The 9,119-nt window shown below is 40.7% G+C and overlaps 3 protein-coding genes across 4 annotated transcripts in view; 1 reads left to right on the top strand and 2 right to left on the bottom strand.

Moving 5' to 3' along the window:
- The window catches only part of LOC105164636 (solute carrier family 25 member 44), a 2,077-nt gene extending 655 nt beyond the window's left edge, over positions 1 to 1,422 (top strand). Inside the window, exon 2 of the mRNA XM_011083330.2 lies at positions 4 to 1,422. Coding sequence (XP_011081632.2) covers positions 4 to 986 — 983 coding nt within the window. The 3' untranslated portion in view covers positions 987 to 1,422. The remainder of the gene's footprint in view (positions 1 to 3) is intronic.
- On the bottom strand, positions 2,415 to 4,495 carry LOC105164635 (pentatricopeptide repeat-containing protein At1g62720-like). The gene has a single exon (XM_011083329.2). The coding sequence runs from the start codon at positions 4,359 to 4,361 to the stop codon at positions 2,655 to 2,657; it is 1,707 nt and encodes a 568-aa protein (XP_011081631.1). The 5' UTR covers positions 4,362 to 4,495; the 3' UTR covers positions 2,415 to 2,654.
- Positions 6,491 to 8,556, bottom strand: LOC105164634. 2 transcript variants are annotated; one of them, XM_011083327.1, is made up of 6 exons: positions 8,033 to 8,556; positions 7,789 to 7,906; positions 7,460 to 7,641; positions 7,212 to 7,303; positions 6,870 to 7,019; positions 6,491 to 6,776 (listed from the first exon to the last, which is right to left on the bottom strand). In XM_011083327.1, the coding sequence occupies exons 1-6, from the start codon at positions 8,382 to 8,384 to the stop codon at positions 6,636 to 6,638; spliced, it is 1,035 nt and encodes a 344-aa protein (XP_011081629.1). In that variant the 5' UTR covers positions 8,385 to 8,556; the 3' UTR covers positions 6,491 to 6,635. The 2 variants fall into 2 exon arrangements, with proteins under 2 accessions (XP_011081629.1, XP_011081630.1); XM_011083328.2 differs by having other exon boundaries at positions 7,804 to 7,906.

The raw sequence follows: 9,119 nt of genomic DNA, 5'->3' as shown, positions 1-9,119 counted from the left end.
TAGATTGGGAGATGCTTGACAAATCCAAGTTTTTCTTCCTTGGGGCTGCGCTGTTTTCGGCTGTTTCTGGCACTCTTTACCCGATTGTCGTGTTGAAAACGCGGCAGCAAGTGATGTTGAAGGCGATCCCCTGTTTCAAAATGGCGGCCTCCATTTTGAGGAGCGAGGGATACAGGGGCTTTTACTCTGGTTTTGGTACTTCTCTTATGGGAACTATTCCTGCACGTGCCCTGTATATGGGCGCGCTTGAAGTTACCAAGAGTAACGTGGGCAATGCTGCTAGTCTTAATCTAGAATTGTCTGAGGGCTCTGCCTCGGCTGTAGCTAATGCTGCCGCTGGACTGAGTGCTGCCATGGCCGCACAATTAGTTTGGACACCCATTGACGTTGTGAGCCAGAGATTAATGGTTCAAGGAGGTGGTTGTGTTTCAGGTCCTTGTTCCAATGGATCGAAGAAGTACAATGGTGGGATTGATGCGTTTAGGAAGATTATATGCGCGGATGGATTGAGAGGATTGTACAGGGGATTTGGGATATCTATACTGACTTATGCACCTTCCAATGCTGCTTGGTGGGCAACTTACTCTATTGCCCATAGAGTGATTTGGGGTTGTATTAGTTGTCATTGCTGTAAGAAGGATGAGAATGGGAATGAAGGGAGCGGTTACAGGCCGGATGGGAAGGCAGTGGTTGCAGTACAGGGTCTGAGTGCTGCAATGGCTAGTGGAGTATCCGCATTGGTGACGATGCCACTCGATACAATTAAGACGAGGTTGCAGGTTTTGGATGGGGAAGGAAGTTTGCGTGGTGGATCACCAACAATTTTACAAACTGTGAGAAACTTGGTCAAGGAAGGTGGATTTGGTGCTTGTTACAGAGGGTTGGGACCGAGATGGGCTTCAATGTCTATGTCTGCGACGACAATGATCACTACCTACGAGTTTCTCAAACGGCTTTCTACTAAGAATCAAGAGAGATTTGTTTAATGAATTTAGCTTGTTGAAGCTTTGAACAGAGGAGTAAAGGGGGAAGGCATGTTTTTGTGTATTTTGAACCCCTGTTTACATAGGTCATCTTTAGCTGGTTATTCTGCGAGCCCGATATTAACCAATGTAAATACTTAAAAATGCAGCAAACCAAGTTAACTCGTTTCGTGTCTCTAATTAGAATCCACTGCTATGCGGACAGGATAGAGTTCCGGGGATCAGACATCCAATCAACAAAGATTCAGCCTCGAGTTCAAAGTTCAGACCATCAATGTTCCACTAGATTATCCTTGTCCTTCTCAAACTGTTTTGTAGGCAATGCTGCAAAATTTGCAAAACAGTGCCTTGATTCAATTTGTGTTTTTCTGGAATCAGAGGATTCCTGTGGATTCCCATATTTCCTTGGCTTATCATATCAGCTAAATTTAGAAAAACAGTTTAGTCCTTTAATTTGACTGCCTTCTGGATTGTAGTTTTTCTGCTGCTTCTAACATTAAATGATTCTATGGGAATATTTGCGCACCCCGATACAGCAAATAAATGCTTAAATGCTAAGATTTGGCGATATGTGTTAGAGAGAAAGTGCCGTTTCTTTCTTAGCTAATACATTCTTGTGGGTTTGTCGTTCTTTTCCAAAAAGAACTTGTATGCCCATTGTATATTACCATAGTTTAGACATTAAAGCCATTTAGTAAAGAGCCCGAAGGTAGTTGGCTCTGCCTTTGGGCTGTTGGCCTTTATTGACTTGAAGAGACAGCATTTACTGGCTTAGTAGATTGGCCATTTTTACCTGGTAGACTTGAGGAGTCAAAATCTCCCTTCAATAAAAATCTCTTCCTCCAAAAGACTAGACATGCTCTCAGAAGTGCCCCCTCGCCGATAGCCGATTGTAACGTGAAATGAAATTCCAGGTGCAGGTTGTCCCTAAAGAGACCTCACCTCCTGTGGGTTCGAGGCAGGGGTCCTAATGTTCTGAAGTAGAGGTTTAAAGGAAACTCTATTCTACTACCTTTTGCTCCACAAAATAGAAGTTCAAAACTTTTTTATGATTAGCACTAAGAAAACATGCTTTACTAGCAAAAGATAGATTCTCTTACAATGCTAGATTAGGATGAATCTAGTGCAAATTAAAATCTCACTGCTTACCATTTCACTTCACAAGTAAAAGAATACTGAAACTCACAGGATTCTGGAATCACAAACGATTTCAGGTGTGGAGGTGAATATTATGTAACTCCTGAAATTTGAGCGAGCTCAACTGTGGTTGTGTACGGATATCAAGCTTGATAGATTAGAATTTCAATACATATACATTATCCGGATAATGTCAAAAGATATACAACCCAACTTGTTCTTTTGCAGTCCTAGTCAAATGCAGGCACTAGCTCACCCGTGTATTGGGGTTACTTTTAGAATACTTTTTCCTCATAACTATGGGTGCTCTAGAACTGGATAAAGCAATCCTTGTGAGTTCCATGTGATTCTTCGATGCTTTTAGTTGCATTTTCCTTGTTCTAACTGAATGCTTGAACTTGTAAAGATTTTATGCTACCTTCTGTTGTAGTCCTAACCAAGATTCTTATGCTTCACAGGATAAGCCTTCAAGAATCACGTATCACTGACACAAAAAGCAGAAGTGTTCAAAGTTTTGCCTCGAACCGCAGTATATCAGCTGCCACTGTTTCCAATAAGGTATTCATTTAAAGCACTTCTATAGGTTTCCACATCAAACGCTGGGCAACTATTTCTCATCTGAACAAAAAGATTCTCCGCCTCATGCACCAAACCCTTCACACACGATTCCTTAACAAAAGCTTTGAAGCAGTCTTTCTTAATAACGAGGCCCTCATCAATCATCTCCTCAAAAAGACCAGCTGCCTTTCTTACATCACCATTTATACAATATGCTTGAATTAAGGAACTGTACAATGTGGTATCAAGGCCGTGACCATCTTGAATCATGTCATTAACAAGCATCTCAACATCTTGCATCCTGCCTTCGGCTCCAACAAGCCCAATTATCACCTCACTGTAAGATATAAAGTTCGGACAGCAACCCCATTGTTGCATTTGCTTCAGGAGAAGAATGGCTTTATCGAATTCTTGCAACTTAATAAGACTCCTAAAAACAGCATTAAAGCTAGCTAAACTCGGATTAGTGCCTCTTCCCCTCATTTCCCTTAATAGCACAACTGCTTCATCTGGCCTTCCCAATTTGCAGTACTCATTCACAATCACAGCATACGACTTTCCATCAAGATTCATTCCAAGATTAAGCATTTCTTTGAAATGTTTAATAGCCTCATCAGATCTTCCAGCAATGCAATAACCCTTCAACAAACTCGTATGAGTCGCAATGTTATCCCTCAATCCACTCAACCTCATCCTGCTCATCATCCGTCTCGCTTCATCAACATTTCCACTCAAACACAACCCATTGATCAAAGCATTGTACGTTAACACATTAGGCTCGCAATTGCCCCTACTCACCATTTCATCAAAGCACCTAATTGCATTCCCGAACTCCCCTTTCTTGCAATACCCATCGATCAAAGTTGTATATGACACAGTATCAGGCGGACAAGCCTCATCTCCAACCATCTGATCGAGCATTCTTTGCGCGCTTTCCACTAAGCCCTTCTTGCAGAACCCATCAATGATAATATTATAAGTCATTAAGTTTTTCCCACAACTCATTTCATCAAACAATTTCTCTGCATCTTCAATCATACCCACTTTACATAAACCCCTGATCATCGTTGTGTAAGTCGAAACATCAGGTTTCACAACGCTTTCTTTAATAACAATCCGCCCAAAGTAAGCCCAAGCATGACTAACTCTATTGGCCTTAACCAGAACACCCAACAATGCGTTGTAAGAAAACAAACAGTCCCCTACTTCCCCCCTTCTCACTTGATGAAAAAGCTTTACAGCCCACTTCAGGTGTCCCAAATCACCATGGGCTTTGATGAACTTGCCCACCATAAAATCTGAAAACTTGTTGTGGGTTTTCAGTAAGTCAGCAGCTAATGAAAATAACTTGTGCGGTAGGAGTTTGTCAGTGATGGCAATGTAGCAGAAGTGGGAGTGGCGATACAGGTTCGGGTTCGGGCTTGGGCTAGAGGCCCAGGTGAAGAAGAACAGGGAATGATAAGGGTTTGTCAGGTCATTGATGACTTGGACCACTAAATTAGGGGTTAAGTAAGGAGAGAATTGGTTGAGGATAGAAGGGTTAGGGTTTTGGTGGGTTCTCGGGTTTTGGGGGTTTAGGGATTGAAGGACGGATTTTATGGCAGGGGTAATTTGGAGAGATCCGGGGAGTAGATGGGAGAGGGGTTGATGCAGGTGACGAGAGACGGCGACCGCGGCGGTCATAGTGCTGTATCTCACCGTTGCATAAGGTGGCGGAATCTTGCTGGTTTATTTCCAATTTTCCACTTCAGTAGACCAAAGAGGAGAAATACTATTGGGCAGATGGGCAAAAAAATTCAAGTTTGGAAATAATTAATTAATAAGTAGTAATAGTACCATAAACTTCTTGGACATTTTTAACCTGAGAACTTCTACCTGGATATTGTAATGAAATTGTTTTAAGTCCTATGCATTAAAAGGCTACACATTAGAATCTTTACCATGATGATGCAAGTACATTGTTGTTATCTCCATTTAGGACAATCCACATTTCATTCCAAGGATGCCAACACACACCGCCAGAACCACATTTCTGTGTTTCAATTTCAAAATTTTAGACAATTAACAACAGTTTCATGGCCCAAGAGCTGCAGCAGTGGGGCAGGAACCATCAGATTAGGCCAACGCATAATGTGGAGCTGAGTTCTTTCTGTGTTTTCCATTACTGAAAGACCATTTTATAGGTTTCAGGTGTTTAACTTTTGGCCTTAGAGGAAGCTGAGTGAAAGAATTGCAGACAGAAATGTACAAGAACTTCTGAGTTGTATGCCATTTTATAAAGGGAGCAAAGTTCAAGCTTTCTCTGATTTCTACGTAAACTTTGTTGTTACCTCTTCGGTAAGTTTGATATGCTATTCTGAATCTGACCTCTCCAAGTTCGGGAAATAGTTTGAGTGAAACCTCTTGAATACGGGGTAAAAACCAAAGTCTCATACCTGGTACGACGTTGACAGTAGTATTGGTGTTTTGTTGTCTCCCGGTCACCAGATTCTTCTCCTTGAGGACAAATGTAATTGTAATTTGCAAAGACTGTTTAAAATAGGATTCTGAGATGGGAAGATAGGAATGAGGAGAATGATACCAATGTCATAATTTGCTATTGTTTGGATGTTAATAAAAACTAGAAGAATCCCAGAAGAAACTGCTTCAGAAAACCAAGCCATCACCCTGACTGTGGGTGGTTGTATGCCACGTTCTCTTTCCAGAGGCATGAAAATAATGGAAATAACAACTTTGGATTGTCGATCAGGCAGATACCAAGTTTCCAGTGGTATTTAATTCCCTTCTGTTGAAATCCCTTGAAGTCCAAATTCACCACTTCTGCTCATTTCTGTGCGATCAACATATGATTCTTGGTCATCACATTTCTGTTAGCTCCTTTTCTTTTCTTTAAGCATACCTATTACGTTGTCAAAAACCTCAAAATTTTGTCTTTAAACATCGTTCTCATCATTTGTGAAAAGCCTATCACAAGTCATTCCAACCAATAGATTTGGCTTGGCTGGAATATGTCATCTCTCATCATTAGTATTTAAGCTTCAATTTAAACGACAAAAAGAGCTACCGATCAAAGCACTCTTTAAAAGTCATGTCTGCTACAACTGCAACATGTCTTTCATCAGAGACTGCCCTAAATGTAAATCTTTTCTGAAGCTTAACATCATGCACAAAGCTTGAGTCCTTTCTCCCCTTTGTACTTTCAACCACACACATTCATCTGATTAATTTAGTTTTCCGAGCTGTGCACCAAGCCCTGACCTCGTCATAGCTGAAATGAACACATCATCAGCACCAGCTATGCCTTCTATGATATCTCCAGGCAATGGCATACTATCATCCCGTTCTTCTGCTGCGTCTTGCTTCACTTCTGTGACACATATGACAGTCTGAGGAGGGACCATAGCCTTTTGAGGGAAAATAGTATGCAAGCAGGTTTTCCCTTGTTCACTTATATGTTATTGATCCCTTCACAACCATCAGAATGAACAAAAATACGGTGACCTCTAAGAACTGGGCTTTTAGTTCTCAACGTCTGGATACTTTTCTGCTTAGTGGTATCCTGGTTGATCCTATATTTTGGTTTTTCCAATGGTTTTCTTGATAGAATGGTGGTACCCTAAGTTCTTACCATTACAAGTTTATCAGGCAATAATATTCAAAGCAAGTTGACAAAGACAGGAGTTTAAGGCCCAAGTTCAGATAAACAAGTGCCTAAAAACTGCCTTAGTTAACTTTAAACTCCATTAGCAACTTTGGAATTTTCCCCAACTTCGAAATAGATAAAGCAACAGTCATTGACATACTCTCGAATATTTGATAAGAAATCTCATATAAATTCAACATAGGTAACCAAACAGAAAGATTATTTTGTTGTTTTTACATTGCTGCCTAATTTCTCGTCCATACAAGTAAAAATTACTGACTAGTATCTGAGTTGAACATTTGCCAATAAATATATCACCAAACATTTACATCACATAAATTGGCGAGTTTTCTTTGAAGCTCTTGTATCTCTGCTAGAGCACGTGCTCGTTCATCAGCATCATTTGAATTCAAACTTTTCTTCTTCTTCGCTATTTTACCCTCAATGCTTTTGATCTGCAAAACAGGAAGAATTCAGAATAATGCATACTCTCACCGTCTCCCATATGCATAGATGCACAAGCACATAACATGAAGCCAAGGGTATACCTTTCTATAAGGCCACCTTAACAAGCCTTCCTTGCGGCATATACTCTTTATTGCAGATGGACATATATTCATTTTCTTAGATGCCTTGCTGATAGGAAGATGGAAATACCCTGCCAAATCTCTCAATTTCATCTTCCCTGTTCTTTCCCTCTGCTCTACTCATCATAAGCACATATAATGAAAATCTAGCTTGAGAAAGGGAAATGACTCCACAAAAACATAGAAAAGAATGCTACGGCCATTTAACAAAACATGTGACGAAGAGTAAAATAACTAGATGAAGGCGTTAGTAGGCTTAAACGGCAGAATTACTAGACGATATTCGTGGAATCTACTACTAACCTGTGATGCAATATAGCTCTTACTTAATCTTACTTCATTTCCCTCTTCTTCTGGTTGGTTCATATCGTCTTCTTGGTTCATTTGCCTGTTGCCTGTAGCAAGATTCAAGGGTCACTAAATTATCCTCAGAACACGATATCTTTTCATGTAATGGACTTTGAAAGTAGTCCTTAATTCAAGTTGACATTCAGAACAATGCAAGATTGCAAGTGGTGCAATGAATAATTAAGGGCTCTGTCGCTCTGGACCTCTTGAAGTTTGGTGAAGGAAAATGTTGGCATCCGCTCTCCCATTGCTGTCAAGGCCAATGCACAATGTGTTGTAGAAGTGAGAGAGCGGATCCTGCAACATGACATAACCTTCTCGTTTACGATCATCACAGTACTGAACTAAGAATTGCTTCACACTGCTTATGCTTTCCTGGCAGAAACTGAGATTTAACATCAGCAAAGTAAGCAAAAGCTAACCTTGAACATAGACACGAAAAGTTTCCACAATCAGAAAAAGTTCCTCCTCAAGGCAGAAGTGAACATATGCTATTCAAATAGAAAGGAAAATATGCTATCGCAAAGATTACTCAAACATATGGTACTCATGATCAGTTTGAGAAGATGTATCAGTATTGTATCTCTCGAGCACCGCATGGCTGATGAGCCCAAGCCTTCCATGTACATCAAGCTTCAACACATGATTACCTACCAAAACAAGCAAATCAAGGGCATGATTATCGAATCTTCACAGGAATGTTTCCACTAGTACACTTGCATTGAAACAAATTTAAGCCAAAGGACATATGTATATCGCTGCACAGATGCACACACCATTGACATGGAAAATTTCTCTGAGTGTTTGGCAACAAGTGCAAGTGTGTGGAGATGGTGGAACTGGCCAAATGGGAATTCTTATTAGGTTCCCAAACGCCGGATTCTGTGGGAAATCATTGGAATTCCTGTTTTGGTCAAAGGTATTTTCCTCCAGAGGATTTCCTGTAAGATCAGTCGTCCCATAATTGCCAAGAACATTGAGAGCAGGCTCCTGCACCATCTCATCCACAAAACTATGGAATAAAGGATCATCATCTTGATTTTCATCAAACATTAATAGTTGTTCTGCACTTGAAATGGCGTCCATGAGTTCTTGATTGTGTGGAACATTGGCATTTTGGTCTGCCATTACTAGTAAGTTCGATCTCTTGGGCGGTGGCGGCGACGCCTGGTCTGGACCAAGCGCCGCGGTGGTGAGTTTAGTCTAATGTTTCAGAATTTTACCCAAGTAGAAAGTACTGTATTAGAAAGAGGGAAGAATTTGGTAGTTGAAACATTTGGAACTATAAAGGACAAGAAAGAGAAGGCAGTTAATGACCGTTGATAAAAAGAGGGAAACGGTAAAACATTTAAAAAATGTAATTTAAATTTACAGACTGTCATTTTTTGTTTATTTCCAAAGAGAAAAAAGAAAAAAAACGAAGAAGAAGAAGACAGTGTCAATTTCACATTCATGGTGGTGGCTAGCACAGGTCATCAATGTACATGTACAAGAATTAAAGACGTGGCACCCCAGACATTGAATGATCATAAAGAGGGAGAAAGAGAGAGGGTCTTGAATACTAGTCATCGGGTATATACATACAAGGGGAGTGTATGTAAGGAAGGGGAAAGGGGCATGCAGCGCACGTGACGCCAATACAAGAAAGAAATTGAAGCGGCATCTGAGCGCACGTGGAGTAGAGGTGGCAGGCAACTCACGGAAACACCCAGAAATTAGAATTTGCTGTCACTGAGAGAAAGAGAGGAGAAGAGATTGACGATCAGGTGGGGGTTGAGGGGTGTCAAGAAAACGACCAGTCTCCTTGGTATTCAAGATTTTCCAATTTCCAACATTTTGTGATGCTTACCACTGCCTGTCTAC

Source organism: Sesamum indicum, linkage group LG6, assembly GCF_000512975.1.
Source record: "Sesamum indicum cultivar Zhongzhi No. 13 linkage group LG6, S_indicum_v1.0, whole genome shotgun sequence".
Lineage (NCBI taxonomy): Eukaryota > Viridiplantae > Streptophyta > Magnoliopsida > Lamiales > Pedaliaceae > Sesamum > Sesamum indicum.
Note: the sequence above shows the minus strand (reverse complement) of the source record. Positions and strands in the feature narration are given on the sequence as shown.

Bases quoted from the DNA above. Each gene is read 5' to 3' on its own strand.
- LOC105164635 (XM_011083329.2), bottom strand. From the start codon at position 4,361: ATGACCGCCGCGGTCGCCGTCTCTCGTCACCTGCATCAACCCCTCTCC.
- LOC105164634 (XM_011083327.1), bottom strand. From the start codon at position 8,384: ATGGCAGACCAAAATGCCAATGTTCCACACAATCAAGAACTCATGGAC. The intron at 7,642-7,788 runs GTAATCTTTGCG...GTTAAATCTCAG, and splicing joins CATGAGTACCATATGTTTGA to TTTCTGCCAGGAAAGCATAA. The intron at 7,304-7,459 runs GTCCAGAGCGAC...ATCTTGCTACAG, and splicing joins CCTTCACCAAACTTCAAGAG to GCAACAGGCAAATGAACCAA.